At 35.2% G+C, this 19,235-nt stretch overlaps 1 protein-coding gene across 1 annotated transcript in view; it reads right to left on the bottom strand.

The window, feature by feature from the left end:
- Nucleotides 1-1,651: 1,651 nt before the first annotated feature.
- The window catches only part of ELL2 (elongation factor for RNA polymerase II 2), a 46,540-nt gene continuing 28,956 nt past the window's right edge, over nucleotides 1,652-19,235 (bottom strand). The window contains exons 7-12 of the mRNA XM_081940933.1: nucleotides 19,037-19,130; nucleotides 15,306-15,879; nucleotides 8,600-8,666; nucleotides 6,816-6,987; nucleotides 5,360-5,404; nucleotides 1,652-3,075 (exon numbers count right to left, since the gene is read on the bottom strand). Coding sequence (XP_081797059.1) covers nucleotides 2,959-3,075; nucleotides 5,360-5,404; nucleotides 6,816-6,987; nucleotides 8,600-8,666; nucleotides 15,306-15,879; nucleotides 19,037-19,130 — 1,069 coding nt within the window. The 3' untranslated portion in view covers nucleotides 1,652-2,958. The remainder of the gene's footprint in view (nucleotides 3,076-5,359; nucleotides 5,405-6,815; nucleotides 6,988-8,599; nucleotides 8,667-15,305; nucleotides 15,880-19,036; nucleotides 19,131-19,235) is intronic.

A 19,235-nucleotide genomic window follows, 5' to 3' on the forward strand; every position in this document is an offset into this window, starting at 1 on the left:
CTTTTCTCTGGAGATGCTCCAATTTGTCAATATCCTTTCTAAAATACAGTGCCTAGATCTGGATGTAATATTCTAGTTGTGATTCGACCAAGGCAGAAGAGAAAAAAAAAATTTCTGTAGAACAAAGCTTTGCTTTCGAATAAAATGAGTTAAACAATGTGAACAATGTGATGTACCTTTTCACTGATTTCATAATGTGGTTTTCTGTTTTGCTGAGTTGTCCGGAAGGGGAATCTAGCTGACAAGGACAGCACAGGAAACTTACCTTATTATGAAATTTTGTTTGGTTTTCTTTTGTAATAAGATACACCATTTCCACAATACATCAAAGCTGATTGTATAACTGAATTAGAAGTGCCAGTTCAACTGGAGTTTCAAAATTCTTCCCCGTAAACCACTAAAATGAGTAATTAAACTATTGATCTTTCCCATACGGTAAGTACCCAGCATAAAATTTTCATTATGGAGCAGACATATATAGTTTCATAGGATTAATGTAACAGTATACATGAAGCAACACAATTTGTATGTGCAACATTTAGGATTTGGGATGGAAATAGCAAGAGACAAAGGTAATATTATCTGATGAGTAAAGAGCAAGTGATCAATCAGATTCTCCTTCCTGTATAAATACTAGGACTGTGCAATGCTTTAGATTTCAGTTGGATGATATATTTTGAAAGTGCAGGTGAACAAACATGGCTTGTGTCAGCAAGTCATGAAAGCACTGTGCTTTTTTCCTTCAACAAGGCAGCTGTGGTAGGGAGCTTTCAATAGCAAGCAATGCAATCCTAGAAGCAAATGTAGCAGCCTCCATGACTGCGTATACAGTATTTTCTCATTGTACTTTCATGTCTTTTAAAATACCTCAGCTAAATTAAATCAAAACAAAACATTCTACGGCCTTATTATATACCACTGTTAAAAAAACCTGAGATCTGATCATTTATGCAAATGAAAGCATAACTGAAATAAAATAGCATGTTTCAAGCAAATGCATAATGAATTGCTGCATGATTGCCATTTTCCATTCTGGGTCCATTGCTGAAGGTATTTTGACGACTGCTCTGGAAGTGTCTAGAGTGGCATTTTAGGACACTAGGTATAAAGCACTGTTTCAGTGGATGTCATGGTCCCATCAGAGCCCAGTTCCGAGGAGGAGATGGAGCCAGGGTCAACAGAGGAAGAGGGTGCAGACTCTCTGGTCTAGGAGGAATGACCGGAGGAGGAAGAGGTAGTTCTGGGTCCCTCGGGCCTCGAAAGAGTCACCAGAGAGGAAGAGAGGGTGCGGGATAACCGAGTTTAGGGGGATGGAAAAGACAGGCAGCAGAGCAGAGGAGCATCAGAACTCCAGAGATGAGTAACTGCCTCCCAGACAATCTTCTAGTGTGGAGAATGGAAAGGAGACAGTACTTAGATGGCTGAGTGGGTGTGCCTGAGTTCTTCTGCGTACCTAAAACACTGCAGGATTTGGTACAGACTCAGATCTGGCATATTATGAAGTCTGCTATCTTCCTATCAAACCTGAGATACTATAATGGCTACGATTGCGCTGCCTCACTATTATCTAAAATTTTTGTAAGATTCAATAATACACCAACTCAAATTCTATTGTAAGTTAGATTCTAGTAAGCAATACATGACAACAGAGTTGATGCTGAAGACAAGTTTATTAAAGATACTACCAAAATTTTTGGCAAACATTAAAAAAAAAATAGATTTGTAAACATAATGCTTCCCTTTTCAATTGGCAGCACTTTGAAAGAAATATATTAAGACAAAAAGAAAAGACAAATATAAGTCTAAGTTTTGACCAAATAACTTATGTTCCCACATGATAAAATGATGGTTTAATTAAATTAAACCAATTAACACCATGAAATGAAAGTTTGTGCTGTTTGATGATCACAGTATTTTGTAGTTAAATACATCTTTGTTATATCCTGATCCTCAGGAAAAAAATCTTTTAAATATACATTTCATGTAGGCAATAGCTTCATTGCATATTTCTCTCCAAAAATACTTTTATATCAGTATATAAATAGGCCACCTACATGTTAAATTTTATAATTTTGCTCCAAACTATAGAATTATTTTTAGAGTATCAATTCATCTCTGGTAAGAAAGCTGACAAATTTGTCCTGAACTAACACTTGTTAGTTACATCAACCTGAACATTTGGCCTATGTACCATTCCAGGCCCATATTGTGTATGCATGCATCTCCCTCTCTCTCTCTTTTTCTCTCTCTCTCTCTTTCTCTCTCTCTCTCTCTCTCACACACACACACACACACACATACACACACATACATATAGTAGGCCACAGAATGCTCCCCATTTTTACACAGAGGGAAGCAGTGTACTTATGGTAAAATTAATTAAGTATATTTCAGGTACATAAGAAAACACCATAAGGCAACCACTGTAGTGGGGGTTGAAATCACAGGAATAAGTGTTTCTTGTTGATAGGTGTATATATATAGATATATATATATATAAAAGTTATATACCACCTTTTAACCCTCCCCGAACAATGTATCATTTTTGTTTTATTTTGTGCAAATTTTAAAACTCTGTACCACTTAAGGCAAATAGTTTTGCATTCAGAAGAAAACAATTCAGAAAATAGACCTGTAGTTATTGAAAAGTTTTTTTAAACTACGATTTTTCATTTGAAAAATGTGTACAATCTCAGAACTATAGAGTCTGGATCCCCATTACCCAATGGTAAAATGATTTCCATGGATAAACAAGTAAGAATTAAGGAAAAGGGGACCAGAGAAAAGCAGCTTCAACTATGCAGAGAAGCAACATCCTCACCATCAACAAAACAGCAAATTCAGACTGCTAATGCTCCTGCCTTAGAGAACGTTCACTTATTTTTAAATCTTAGAATAAGCTGTATGGAATTTTAAATAAATAATCTTTAGTTTATTCACATCTTCTGGTCCAGAGCCCTAGTGCCATGACCCTGCTTGTTGTTGGTCAAATTCACCTATAAGTCTTTTGATATGAGCCAACTTGTTATGAAGATATTCACATCTGTACTTTTCTTCATGGTAGTTGGGACTAGACTGTAACAACAAATAAAAATAAAATAAGTTTTTGACAGAACACCATTCTTTTAAACAAATTACATAGCTTTATTTTTTTAATAAATACCATATTTTTTGGAGTAAAAGACGCACCTTTTTCCCTCAAAAAAGAGGCTGAAAATCTGGCTGCGTCTTATACACTGAATACAGCATTTTTTGCCTCCCGAAACCCCACCCCTTCATCATAATGGCCGTGCATTGCATTTAGGAGTCTTCCAGAGTGCTCCTGGGGGCTGGGGAGGGCAGAAATGAGCAAAAAATTGGTTGTTTTTTGCTCAGTTTTGCCCGCCCCCCAGCCCCCAGGAGCACTCTACAAGCCTCCTTGTATTCATGCCCTTTAAAAAAAAAACAAATGGGTCTGTTTTCGTGAAAAACCAGCCGTTTTGGGGAGGTCTGCAGAGTGCAAAAACTTTTTTTTTAAAATTTGCCTCTTCAAAAGCTTGATGCATTTTATACTCTAAAAAAATATGATACTCCCAAGGCAGCCAAAATATCATTAGTATATTTCATAGATCAAACAAGAAATACAGAAATAAGATAAATTCATTAATTTAAAAATAGTAAAAAAATAGCATTTTCTGAAATTTACTTTAAAGAAAGGGATAAGCAGTGTATATTTAGTCAAATTTCATCCAGGAAAGTTTTAATGGTTTCATACTCATGATTATCTGCTTTAATGTATCTCTAGATGGAATTACATCTTTCCAGAAATATATTTGTCTTGAATTTCTGAAAAAATGATTCCCTGTGTTAATGCTGACTGGTACAGAAGTAATGGCTAGTGTATAAGTGAAAACAGTCATACATTACTACTTCCATATTGCTATATGCATTAATGACGAGGTTCAATAAACATGAATTTATTCAAAAATAGGATGTTATGTAAAATTTAAAAAACATGAAGCATGATACAAAAATGTTGAGTGCTTCCAAATATCACTGCAGAAAAAAGGGTTTAACAAAATTAAATGCTTAAATTACATTCTTTAACTTCGCATGTAATTTAGATATGGCTATTTCAGCAAAATTTTGTTTGGAAACATATCTTAGCAGGAGTCACTTTGTTAGATTTATATTCCTTGTATCAAAGATCTGCTTATGGTCACTTACATAAAATTGAGCAGGCTTTCCTATTTTTCTCATTGTCTTTATCTGTTTCCACAACATACACATACATGCCTCAACTGAAATTTTTGATACTTAGGACAACTGGATTTAAGCAACTTCATTAATCTCATTCTCAGCCCCTTTGACTCCAATGTTGTAGTTTGATTCCCTTCAGATATTAACAAATACTTAAGTTAGCTTCGCACAATTTTGTTCTTTCAAAGTTTCTACGGCAACTATATCCTTCTTTGGCTCTGACCAATACTGTGCCCAGGAAAATGATGGCAATATCAAGGGTACAGATTTAAAGGGTTTATTTAAGTTTAAATTGTTTATCAGAAAGAGACATATGGTCATGTGGCCAAGTATATTATCCAAATCTCATTTCTAAAATGCTCCATTTCAAACTCCTCATTTATTTTTAATTTCAGGTTAATACAAAATCTAAAATTATATTACTAAAATATACTTAGCAAGACCTTTTGAAAATACTCAGCTTGGAAGAAACATTCTGAAAATAAATGTGCATATAATGAAGTAAATTGGGGATATCAGGCAAGAAAAGCTTGCAATCAACATAGACTCTTAATGAGTGTGTATATGTATATAGTGGAAAGTGATGGCTCCAAACGATACAAGAAAAAGAATGAAAAATTCATTCATTCGTTCTACAACTCTTTTCCTAGAGAATATACAAACTCTAAAATATACTAGCAATGTGAAAGTTTCACTAGTTCAACCTCCTCTTTGTTTTTATACCCTCTAGCCAAATTATTTCTACTGAAACTCAGCAACAATTTACAGAAACAGAACTGAAATGACGCACCTAAAAGCTGCTATACGGTTTTATCTCTGTGCCTTTGTAGTTCCCACAAATATGAGCCACACAATTTTTTTTACAAAAAGATTAAGAAACAATATAACATGAAGCCACAACTTTTACTGAAAGGATAAAATAGCTTGTTAAACTGAGCTTTTCTAGCTGCCTATTTTAAATATATTACCAGCTAAATATTTCCCAGTGCTTTTTTTATATGTTTCAAAGTAGTTTTAAATCACATCCAACAAAATTAAACTTATACAGCTATATAAAGTAGACTATAACAATGCTAACTTAAAAATATGGTGTATCATTTTTAATAGAAATTACACCAACCTGTTTAATCTTCCGATATTCTTGTAAGACTTCCTCATGAAGGACCTAGAAGCAAGAATAATTCAATGGCTATAAAGTTCAGCTAAATCTGTAGCACTTTGAATTTGATTCCATAAAGGTGTACATAGGGGCATAAAAATCCAAGTTTTTCCTGGGATTTTACAGCTATCACATGATCCTGGGAAAGGATGTGGTTGCTTAAATATAGTAGATAGTATGTAGACAAATGCTATTTTCACACCCGTGTGTTGCAAAGCATTTTTGGGAATTGAATCAATACAATTACATAACTTTTAATTATTAACAGTTTCTTTGAACTAAGCAAGCAGGCAGTGTATAAAACATGTGCAGTATGAAGACCTAGGACGATGTATGCAAAACATTTCCCTTCTTTTTACCAAAAACTGTCACTTCTTTCCTCAAAGTTAGTGTTTTACATCTAGAGTCTGAAAATCCAAATGAGAGATCTCTCATTGGTTCCTTTTTCTATCATGATCTAACAAAAAGGAAAAATCTTACTAGCAGTGAGAGATGTGTTACTGATACTGCCTTTCTGTAACAAAGAGCTTTTTTATATCGGAAAATTTGATAAAGCTTTCTGACCATCATGCTAAGCAGACCTAGATAGGGCAATTTCCTCTAAATTGTATTTCTCTGCTATCCAGTTGTTTTTTGTTAATAAATAATTAAATTAAACGATAATATTAACTCTTCCAGTTTATAAAGAGAATGGAAATAAAAAACAATTTGGACCTATTCCTAAGCATTAAATTACTTCTGTTTTCTGTTTCATCATCTGTAATTCAGTGTTTTGACTATTAAAAGTATTGTCAGAAATATAATAAATAAACAAACAATCCAATCTAATTATACCATTTTACAGCATTTTATACCATCCTTAAAGGAAAAGAGCAAAATTACAACATCATAATAATAAACAAACAAATAATAAGCAAAAAACAAATAAATCTACATAGTAGGAATAACTAAGAGTGGAATATTCTTCAATAAATATTTTTATAAAGGTTACACTGTAGGAATCATTCATTTATTCTTTTGTTCCTTCATCCACTCTTTTAAAAGAAGCAAAAATAACCTGACTAGTATAGCCTTTATTGTCATTGTACATCATATATACAACGAAATTGGTTTTAGCCTCTCTGGTGCAATCCATGATAAAAAAATACAAACAACATAAATAGTATAAAGAATAATCCCAATGCAAGTAATTAGGAAAAAATGAAAAAGAAAAACTAGGTTTTGTTTAAGAGTCTGACAGCCCAAGGATAGAAACTATTTTTAAACCTATTTGTTCGGCTAGCTATACTTCAATGTCTTCTTGCACATGACTACTGCACGTAACTACTTGCACATTTGTATAATCCAGTATTACTATCTTAGCCATGAGATAGACTTTCACGAAGAGAGTTTTAACAGTTGTAAATGCAACCTTTACCTGATATTCCTTAGTTCCTGGAGAGAGTAGTTTGCGCTGTGCATCTAGTTTCATAAATCTCCTAGTTACACTCTCCATCCTTGCATGCAAAGTTCTGTACTCGTCATATTCTGCATTAAAATCATCCTTGTAACTTTGACGTTGCTCATATGAGACAATTGCTATGTATTTGCTGTTGCAAATAAAAAAAACAATGTTTTTATAATATTGCCCAGTCCTAAATATTGTAGTAATTCTTCAAACCCTTATCCGAGACACTTCTAATCCTTAATCCATAACACTCATTGCATGATCATTATTAACTAAATTTTATTTTCTACACTTTAGATATATCTCATTCTTTTCATGGCTTCATGCAAAGCCATTTAATAAAGCTAATAGTTGAGATGGTTCAAATAAGGTTCCGAGAATATTTAAAGAGAGTTAACTGTTTAATCTCTCTATGAATATATGTTCAAATTTTATACTTTCTAGAATTAATATAACTGATTCAACTTTGAAAACAAAGTTAATAAAAAGCCCAACTTATTTAAAGCAAAGGAAATAATTATCCAACTGTATCAGAACACTCAGGAATTCATCTGGAGTTCTCATTATGACAAGCACTTTGCTGCCAATTTTTTTCAGTCCTTGCTGCTCTGCTGTCTCTAAAAGCCTGCAGTTTTTTTTAATTGACCCTCTCTCTCTCTCTGTATCTATCTATAACGAATTAGTACAACTCATTTAGAAATGCCAACAAACAAAAACATTGTCCTACGCCTATTTTCAGAAAATATACTTCCCTTGCATAGTGTTGCAAGGATGAAAAACTAGATAGTAAAAAATAAAAATGCAACATGCAACAGTCTGTCAGTATTGGATAAAAGCAAACTTCCAGTGACTTTTAGCTCTTTATCTATCTTTCTTCCATCGCTGCCATTAATGTTACCTTTATTAGAATTATGCAAGCTTTAAAATGTTATATAAATGCAAGATAAATGTTTCCAAATGGGAGTGAAAAAAAGCTCAGGGTTCAGTGCCAGTTGTAGCTGATATGCTAGACATATACAAGCACTATCATAGGGATAAGGGTCCTGTAGAGTAGCGTTACCAATACTAAGCCGGACAAGAGCACATTAAAATTACTATCAAAGTTATGCCAACTCAAGCTACTTAAAAACACAAATCCCTGGGGAAGAGCAGAAAATGATATTCCAACTTTTTTTTTTGGCAAAAGTTTTATTACACTTTCCTTTTTGAAAGCTCCTTCTGTTTAAGAAAAAGCAATTTACTATAAATATCTGGACACACACTGGAAGGAAAAATGTCAGAATTCTGTACTAGCGTCAAGGTGGTAGCATCAAAAGCCATTTTGTTTTTGCTTGGCGAGCTGTCCAAACACCTTAGTGCAGGGGTGTCCAAACTTGGCAACTTTAAGACTTGTGGACTTCAACTCCCAGAATTCCCCAGCCAGCTCTGCTGGCTGGGGAATTCTGGGAGTTGAAGTCCACAAGTCTTAAAGTTGCCAAGTTTGGACACCCCTGCCTTAGTGAATAGTTATTTTGTAAAGTCCAGTGGTAACAAAAGCAGGCACTTCAATTTGGAATAGTATCTGAGATAGGTGGCTTGTATATGAAGTTGTTTTTCTATACAACATAAATTGCATAATTGTGCAACATTTTTATGCAACTCTGATACAAAAACCCTGACAACTCTTACATTTTAAATGTTCATCTATCAAGGTAATGCTGCATAAACATAGTTTTTTTACTGTCCCACCCCTTTCTCCAAGATTAGTCACTTACACAAAGTAGTCTCGTAGTTCACTTGTTGACAAAGGATCTGTAGTGGCAGTACATGTCTTTTTAACACCTATAAAAATAGAAGTTTCAGACTTTGATAATGTTCCAAGTCAAACTTGATTACGATGCTACTCTTTTTTACGGATTAGCTTTAAACGAGAATCAAGAGCACCTTTGGCTGCTAACCTATTTATACTGCAAGTTATATGGCAAAATTTTAAATAACCAGAGGCAAAAATACAAATGCAGAAATAATGTCAGCCTGCATACAATATTCTAATCTACTAGACAAGCCTCTCAGAAGTTACAGCATCTTCCCAACTATTCAAAAAATTTGACATATGTTGGAATTTTACACAAACATCCGGCAGAAGTGCAATAAAAAAGAGTGGAACGCTTAGTGTTTTGCTTTTCATGGATTCTTCTCCCTCATCCAGTAACATAAAATTATGAACATGCTAGATTGTCATGCAATTTATCACAGAACAAGTAATATAGAGAAATGGAAATGCATAACATAAGATGGATCCATTACAGTAATCTTTAAAGTGGTATGGTTAAAATAATGATTTGGGTTGTAAAGAATCTCTTGTATGAATGAGATGTGTAACACCTTCAATTTTGCTGCAATATGATGAAATGTTAAATACTGGAAGAAGAAAACACCAATTATGTTGTTAAGTTATATAAGGCAGATCTGGGTTTTTTTTCTTTAAAAGTGTATGTTTGTAGCGATCTTTGATAGCTTGGAGTATTATTTTGTATTATTAAACAAGAGACTAGCAAAGCATTCGTAACCTATCTAAGATACCATATTAGAAGTTCCAGTTAATAAAAGATCTATTATATCCATTCAGTGATAAATTTGCATAGGTTATTTGTTATAACGTTTCATTTAATGCCTTTTGAAAAGGCTCATAATTCAAGATTTTTGGTCACTAGAAGTTGTTGGTATTCAATAAATTTACAATGCAATACAATAGTAGAGTTGGAAGGGACCTTGGAGGTCTTCTAGTCCAACCCCCTGCCTAGGCAGGAAACCCTATACCGTTTCAGACAGACGGCTATCCAACATCTTCTTAAAGACTTCCAGTGTTGGGGCATTCACAACTTCTGGAGGCAAGATGTTCCACTGATTAATTGTTCTAACTGTCAGGAAATTTCTCCTCAGTTCTATGTTGCATCTCTCCTTGATTAGTTTAGTAAGTAACTAGCTTTGTTCTCTTTTTTTCTAGCCATTGAGACTTTCTGAAAAAGCAGAATATAATCTTTAGCAAAAACACTACAATGCAAAGTTGATATAATGCAATGCTAAGACAGAGTTCCCAATCTTTCCAGCTTTGTGGCACAGCATGGATGGGATGGTTCTGCACAAATGGCAGGCAAGCGCACACTCGCAGCTCAATTTACAGGAGGGGTGGGCATGTGCGCCCACTGCTTGCACAAGTGGCGAGGTGTGTGTGCACTCACCTGCCACTTTCTTGGCCTGATTCCGAACAGCTCCAGGCCTGGTAGTGGGCTGCAACCCGGGGATTAGGGACCCCTGTGCTAAGAAATCGACCAAATTGAATGCAGAACTGGCTCCAGGTATTAATGTATCTTGTGCTTATTAATTTTATTAGTTAAATTTATATCCCACTTTTCCTTTATGAGGTAGGAAGGGCATATATAGTATCCTCCCCCCCATTTCACTCCCGAACAACAATTCTGTGATGTAAGTTAGGCTGGAAGAGAATGACTGACTAAAGTCACCCCTTAATGACTCATGGCTGAATCTTACACTTGGGTTTCTCCAGGCTGATCTTTTTCCACCATAAAATGCATGCATGTGCATTTCTAGAATATGACCCATAGTCATATAGAATATGACCCATAGAATATGACCCATTAACATCATGTGATCACTACACATTTATCTGACCAAAGGCTTTTAGAAATTATTAGAAACATTTTAAAACTATGCTTTAAATGTGGTCATAGCAATCAATGTTCCCTCTAAGCTGCGCGGGTGGGCGGCCACGCAGGTGGCAACAAAACAAAGCGCAGCAGTTTCCAACTGCCGTGCAGTGATCTTTAGCATGATGGACTTTAAGCTGCAGACTGCTAGGAGGCTTCTGTCAGCTGGGCCGGGATATTATAGTGCCTGGACACACCCAGAGGAGGGCGGGCCTTTGGCCAACAGAAATGTGGCCGCCTAGGGTTATGATTGGGCTCCCCCGCCGGCGCATGGCTGATTGACAGGGAGGCCGTTCCCTCCTGGATCAAAGTTACTGAGGCGGGAAGCAGCGGCAACAGCAAACTCTCCACGGGACGTGCGGAGTATGCTTCCGTCGCGGTTTGTCGGCTAAGAAATTCAATGGTGAAAAGAGTAAGGTTCTACATTTAGGCAACAAAAATGGAATGCACAGGTACAGTATAGGTGGTACCTTGCTCAGTAGTAGTAACTGTGAAAGGGATCTTGGAGTCCTAGTGGACAACCATTTAAATATGAGCCAGCAGTGTGCAGCAGCTGCCAAAAAAGCCAACACAGTCCTAGGCTACATAAACAGAGGGATAGAATCAAGATCACGTGAAGTGTTAATACCACTTTATAATGCCTTGGTAAGGCCACACTTGGAATACTGCATTCAGTTCTGGTCGCCACGATGTAAAAAAGATGTGGAGACTCTAGAAAGAGTGCAGAGAAGAGCAACAAAGATGATTAGGGGACTGGAGACTAAAACATATGAAGAACGGTTGCAGGAACTGGGTATGTTTAGCTTAAGAGAAAGAAGGACTAGGGGAGACATGATAGCAGTGTTCCAATATCTCAGAGGTTGCCACAAAGAAGAGGGAGTCAAACTATTCTCCAAGGCACCTGAGGGTAGAACAAGAAGCAATGGGTGGAAACTAATCAAGGAGAGAAGCAACTTAGAACTGAGGAGAACTTTCCTGACAGTTAGAACAATTAATCAGTGGAACAGCTTGCCTCCAGAAGTTGTGAATGCCCCAACACTGGAAGTCTTTAAGAAGATGTTGGATAGCCATTTGTCTGAAACGGTATAGGGTTTCCTGCCTAGGCAGGGGGTTGGACTAGAAGACCTCCAAGGTCCCTTCCAACTCTACTATTGTATTGTATTGTAAGCCCCCATGGCTGGGCTCTCCGCTTCCGAGATGTGTGGGAGGCGCTTGCCACGCAAGCAAGTGGAAACCCACGCCGGGTGTGCACAAGTCTGAATCCAGGCTCTGCGTTTGGAGCATTGGGGCTCGAGGTTTTTTTCCCAGGAAGGGGGAGTCAAGCTGGTGCTCCGTGGATTTTATTTGATTTTATTGCTCGAAAAGAAAAAGAAAACAGAGGCTTCTTGGTCCGCCTAGACCAGAAACTCAAAATCTGGAAAATTAACCTTCTTTAGGAAAGTTTTGCACTGATGGAAAAATAGTGTTTTCCAGTGAAAGTTTTTCCTACTTTTCCTTGTTTGCTTTTTTGGCCTCTATTCCTTCTCTTCTCTCCTCTTTTCTTTCTTCCTTTTTTCTTTCTTTCTTTCCTTCCTTCTTTCTTCCTTTCCTCTTTCTTTCTTTTTTCTGCCTCTTATTCTTATCCTCCCTCCCTCCTCTCCCCTTTCTTTTTCTCTTTCTCTTTCCTTTTTTGTCTCTCTGTCTCTGAGTGTGTCTCTCTCTCCCTTCCTTCCTTCCTTCCTTCCTTCCTCCCCCTCCCTCCTCTCCCCTCTTTGTTTGTTTCTTTATGTGCCCCAATTGCTAATCTACATCAATTGGTAATTTATTCATAACTTGCCAATATCACTGCAGACTATTGGATAGTAAGGAGGAAAGTATAAAGCATATAAAGTAATTCATAGTGTGGAAAATGTGGATAGAGGGAAGTTTTGATCCTTTTCCCATAGAGAGTCATCCATTGAACTTAAATACAAGTAGTCCTCAACTTACAACAGTTCACTTAATGACTAAAGTTACATCAGCACTGAAAAAAGTGACTTACGGCTGTTCTTCACACTTATGATCATTGCAGCATCCCCATGGCCACATGATCAAAATTTAGATCTTTGACAACTGCCTCATATTTATGATGGTTGCGGTGTCTTGGGGTCACCTTTTGCAACCTTCTGCCAAGCAAAATCAGTAGGAAAGTCAGATTGACTTAACAACCAGGTTACTGATTTAACCGCAGTGATTCACTTAACTGATGTAAGAAAGGTTGTAAAATGGGGCAAAACTCACTTAACTAATGTCTCACTTAGCAATAGAAACTTTGGGCTCAATTATGGTTGTAGATTGAGGACTACCTGTATAGGGAGATTTCTTTACTTAATGCATATTTACATGGTAGAATTGAGTTTCAAATAACACCGATTTCGTTGTTGTCTTGGGTGACATCTATGAAAAAAATTCAGGTGCTCAGGCATGAAAATGTGCTGCTCAAACACTATACTTTTCTGCTCACACTGAAAAAAAATTAGAGGGAACATTGATAGCAATGCCATAGCAATACAAGTTAGTGAAGACAAACTTTTGCCTTTAAGATATATCAGGTTTCCAGTTTACATCAGAGAAATCAGTTTACAATTTGGATTTTGCCAAGTTACACAGAGATATCTCAAAAACCCAAACCAAGCCTGTCTCGAGGCCTCTTCTCTGATTAGGAGTTGTAATAGACAAGGAGTTTATTTTGTGTTCTGATTTCAAAGCTCTTCCCACATTCTCTTAGGAAGGAGGATGGTTCTGGTGAATGTTTATTTTTAGATAAGCGCCAAAACTAAACAAAACTTGTAAACTATTGGATAGGGGATGTTTTTACTGGTTAATATTGTTCCTCTCCTTTGCTAAGAAATAAAAGGAACTTAGAATTAGAAATGCATGATTTGAGGTTTGGATAACATGGATTTCTATAAAGTTAAGGTTAATGCAAAGTTTTAAAATATTATATATTGAAAATATGGAATTGACGTAAATCCAGGCCATGCCTGAAAATATTTTTATGGGCCTCAACACAAGAAGCATTTTATAAGAAAGAAACAGTAAGTAAACAAAAATGGTTAGCCTATCGAGAATGATTAGAACAGGAACATGGAGAATATAAAATGAAATTAAGAGACCAATTGACTGCACAGGGATTTAGTTTGTATTGGTTTTTGTGTGTGCAGTTAAGAGTTAAGGTAAATAATAAGACATTTAAAAGTGAGCAGAAGACAGAATTTGAAAGTGAACTATGTACAAATGATCAGTATGAACTTGCTAAAATGTATTAATGTTTATTGAAATTTGAAACAGAATGCATGATAAAATGGACTACGAACTTTGAATATTATGTAGTGATAGAAAAGTGGGACTATACTGTATGTGGTTAAAAGGATTGAAATTTACATTATAATTTAAAAGACCATTTTTATAAAATGATGTATGACCATTTATAAAATTATCTATCATTCAGAAAAATGTCTAGAATGCATAAAGGTACTTCAAATTTATGTTGAAACTGTGGACAACATGAGGGGTCATTTTATGATGTTTGGTGGATTTGTAAAAAAAATCAGAAATTTCTGGCTTCAAATACATATATTGCTACAAAGTTAACTTTCAACTTAAACCAGGTATTTTCTTGCAGGAATTAATGGATGGTGAATTAGAAAAGAAGCCATGGAAAATTATTTTTACGTATACTTGCTGCTTAATCAGTATTGGAAGTGGAGGTGGATTCTTGAGGTGGATGTTGACATTGAGACTATTATATGAGTAAACAAAACATTAAAACACTCTGAAATAGCCACAATGGAAGAATGTTTGGTGAAGATGACAGAGCTAGCAGAGATGGCAAAATTAACTCATTAGAGAAAGATCAATAACTATGTGACTAAAATCCCTAATGGACCTTTTGCTGAAAAAAAGAAAAGAAAAATGAACTTTTGATTTATGAGTTTACAGATTAGAAAGGGTAGCTTATGAAAAGAAAGAAACTTTGATGTAACCTTAGAGAGAGGGGATAAAATATAAATACAGTTGTAATCATTGTCAAAATGTTTGGAAGCTGCTTCTTTATAATATTTATTATTTTTTCTGTCTTTTTCTATTTTTTCTTCCATTTACCATTCTTTCTTATTTTCTTTGTCCCCCACCTCTCCCCAATACTTGTATTGTTTTTATCTTTGTTAAAAATGTCTTCAATAAAAATTATATTAAAATTTATTCTTGTTCTTTCCTATTATATAGCAAATGAACATGATTTGTTTACGGAATGGAAAGTTTAAATTCAAAAGTTGGTTGTAAATCATTCCCATCATTATTTAGAGTGGTTACTTCACTAGTTAAATAATTTAATGCAACCACTTAAAATAATTAAGAGTAAATTATTATAAACAGCATTTTGTAAGATACAATTAACTGACAAAAAAGGCAATCTTTGCTCAAATATGACATTTCCTTTCCTGTAAATTTGCTCAGGAATTGTTCTGATTAGCCTCTCAAATTCAGTTAAGTACATGTTAGACTCCTATGACATTTCTGCAACATGAGCAATACCTTCACACGTTCTGTTACCACCATCACCCTGACAATAGAAATGGTTGCATTCTGAAACCAAGTGGGATCAGAGGTATCAACAACCTATCCCTAATCTTTCTTCAATATAAATATTTCCAAAGAGATCTCACATAGCAGTGCTAATGTAGTAATCTGACCTAGCTCCCTTGCAGTTCAAAGTGAGATGCAAAAACAATACCTTCACTCATTTTCTGGCTGGAATTCTTCAGTTTGGTGATTTCGTGGCTTTCACAGTTTCTCGTTTTCTTGTCTTCATTCCCAGTGTTATGGTCTTTTATTTGGTCCTTCTCCTTATGCTTCTTTGATTTCTTTTTGGACTTTTTGTATAGTGATGAATGTTTTTCATCTGTAGACTTTGGGCACACTGACAGACTTTCAGAAGGTGCTGGGATTTCCAGTGGAGTCCTGGAAGTGTATTTTTGATGCTGGTCCTCATAAATATTGCCATTCTGGCTTAAGGTATCAACAGGCAGGTCTTGGGTACCCCGACCTTCGGGAGTGCTTGGGGAATTGGAGTTAGAACTTGCAGTCTGGGGAGGATTTGAAACAGGGAGACAAGTTGAAACAAATGGTGGAGCAGTTGGTGCTGCAGCAACTGCAGGAGGTGGTGGTGGTTGAGAAGTTTCAGCATTTTTTTCACCAGAAATAGGCAAATGGCTACTTAATGTTGGTTGAACTCTATTGGTAAGATGAGATATCCTTGGTTTTTTATTCATTAACGGATCAATAAAGTCAGAATCCAAAAGCCGTTTCTGTAATAAAATATGATAGGTACAATGGTTAGTTCTCTCTATATTAAAAATTCAATTTAAATTGTAGAGATTGCAATTACTAGGTTGTTTTACTTTGCTGAGGAATAAAAAGAACGATAAAAATCAAGCATAAGTAGAAAGAATATTAGTTAAAAAGTGGTCAAGAACGGGATATAGTTGATTATATTTAATTGAAAGTAATGGTCATAGTTAAGTACAAGTCCTCAGTTTGGTTATTCCATTATTATACACGGTGCCTAGCAGGTCAGCAATAAACATATTAGAAATATGTTTTTTTTCACTATAATCTGACCACTATTTCAGGCTTAAGGGAAACAAAAGGTTTACATTTATAATGCCATGGTAATTTTCCAGTGGATAAAGAACCAGAATAATTAATAGTCCGTGTAATACAGGATTAGGGACCAGGCTTTACTATCAAGTTTTTGAGGTAGAACGCTATATATAAAATCTTCTAGCACTATTAACACTAATGGGTTCAGCCCACAAAACTTAACACATTTAGTTTTTACTTAATCTCATCCCTCTTAAACATTTTTAAGAATCAAAGAGCTGAATTTCCAGCCTCTGATTAGGCTCAGTCGTTCTTCGTGCCATGTATAAAGTCATCACGCTTGACTGTGGAGCTGATCTTATTTTAAAAACAAAGATTGACTGTGTGCCCAAGAAGATAAGGATACACACTCAGGCTGTGTGCTATTTATTAATTCAGAAGCTCCTTGATGCTACTTCAAGATACTTTGGTGTGGGATTGCTAACCTAGAAAAACAACTAATGGCAAGCACATGGCAACTTAAGTAAACTGGTTGGCCTTAGATCAGTAGGCACAGGGAATATTTCAGGATAATGCAGAAGCTTCTACCAGCTTTATACTTCAGAATACAGTCCTATTTTTCAAGGGAGGAACAATAGGCAGTGAAACAAGCAGACCAAAGAGACAAATCCCTCCATTCTTATGTGCCTTTTTGATTTATGCCAGTATGCTCCTTCATAAACAGCTGATATAGAAACTTCATGAAGTTTTAGGAACATTACATTTAAATTTTCAGCATACTTCCATATGGCTCTCATAAACTCATGTGAACTATTGAGTATACCTTGTTCATTGTAAGAAAGGTTTCAAATAAAGAGAAAAGTAATAATATGCTTTTCAAATTAAAATTATTTTTTGCACAAGGATCATTATAGTATAATAAAACTTAAGAAATAAGAATTTTAATATGTGAGGACAAATCAGATGCATACATGCATACACACTTCATTTTGTGGCTCTCGTGTTGACATAAAAAATGGTGTGCCGTGAGAGCCAGCTATCATAATTGATGCAACACTAATGTGGCAATAGCTAACTTGCAAAACATGTTCCTGACACTGAAGGAAATAGGATATGTCCTAGTGCTCCATATAAAGGATAAAAAGAGTTTTGGATTACACCTCTAAATAAATCAGTTTTAATGAAAAAAGTTTTAAATGTTGCCTTTGGTGAGGTATAAATTTAATAAATAAATATTATATCAAATAAAATATTCCAAAAATCAAACAAAAATCTATTTGAAAAGTAATTAAAATTAGGGACTTTGCTACTCTAATTAATCTCATTTGTAACTGTAATTATATAATTTCTATTCCAGTACTTGAAACAGTACTGACCTTAAAACTGTTTTTACCACATACACAGCATGTAAGTGGTGAGCATGACATTTAGCCAAATTATATACTAGCTGGATTTAAAGATTAAAGCCTCCCTGGGTTTCATTAGTGATCTGAAGAAACACTCTGACTGCAGAAATGAATTTCTTTCCAAATTCCTCATATAGCAAAAAGATCAAGTATAATTTGGGATTGATATCTCTAGTTCCTAATTGGTAGGGTTCTTTTGTTTTATGAAACAATCTATAATTATGGTGTTTTCGGAAAGTAAACTCAATTAATATGTAGTACAACTGTTCCTGTGATTCCTTCCCCCTCCCTTTCTCTTTCTAAGGGTAAAAATTGTAGGAGATTTGATGGAATCTGTAGGACCTGAGAAGTGAGTGTTTGAGTCTTGTTTGAAAATAAATGGATGTTTAAGTCCCTTTTTCTTTTAATTGCTGGCTTCAAAACTCTGTTTTAAGAATTTTCTGTGGCTTTGTGGTCACAGCATAAGAGCAGCATTTTAAAAAAATTATCTAAATTTCCAAGTCTCTGAATCTATCCTTCAGAAATTTTCCATGTGTCTTGCTTAGAGATACTTTTATAAGGCACTTCATTTTCATAGAAATAATCAAAAATAAAAGTATACAACATAGAGAAGGAACAAGGAATAAACTATCCCAATCCTTCTGAAATACTGTATATTTTTTAAGTAGGTTCATTTTTCCCTATTGTATTTTCATAATCATCAACCTTTGGAAAAGATCCCGACTACTTTTCTTTTAAAAAAATGCCACCTTGGAAGGATTTATATCTTCAAGGTCAGAATATAAACTGTTAGCCCAAACTCATCTGCAAGAATACTTCAGAGACATTGTGGTGAGGATGCTTATCTATGTGTTTAAATTCTTGTGGGATTACCAAATCTTGCAAATAATGTTTGTTTTGACACTTGAAATCTTATGAAATATTAGTACAGCCTCATCGGAAGAAATATACTTGCACATTTTATTTAGTTCTTCGAAGATATGGTATAGCCATTGGCAATTTCATTTTACTTTTTTAAATTAACATTTAAAGGAACTAAGTATAATTTCTGTGGTGCTGATTTGGATGAGCTTTGGTAGGTTTCCTTCATCATATATTGCTATAAAACCAATATTTTTCATCATTATATCATAAAGAGAAATGCTATTGTTATCTGTCGATATTCCGTGAAACTGATTTAGAGGCGTAAAAGTTAATACTTTGAAAACATAACATATATCCTTCTGTGCAGGCAAATTATTTGTGCTTCTTCTGCAGTGCTGGCTATGTTAGCCAGCAGCAAGTCTTTCAATCCAACCTGTATATACAACAGGACTGTACACAAATGATCCAAAGTTCAGAATAAGTCTCCATCGCTCACACATAGATCTTCTCCAACTGCTGTTTCCTCCACCCCTCAACCTTTGTCACATATTATCTTATTACTGATGTAGAATTAAAATGACAAGGAAAATACCTGAGAAGGAGAAGAAGATGCAACCTCTTTGACAGTCCTCACAGGAGATCCCAGGTGGCTGGTGCTGGTGGCATTCTGAGATGAATGTAGTTTTCTGTAAAGATTATCCACGTTCAGTATTACAATGAAAATCAAAATAACCCTAAACTAAATCAAGATTGTAAAGTTATTTAATTTTGGGGGATATCTACACAGGATG

The sequence above is a fragment of the Natrix helvetica genome (assembly GCF_964273705.1).
Source record: "Natrix helvetica genome assembly, chromosome: 2".
Classification (NCBI taxonomy): Eukaryota; Metazoa; Chordata; class Lepidosauria; order Squamata; family Natricidae; genus Natrix; species Natrix helvetica.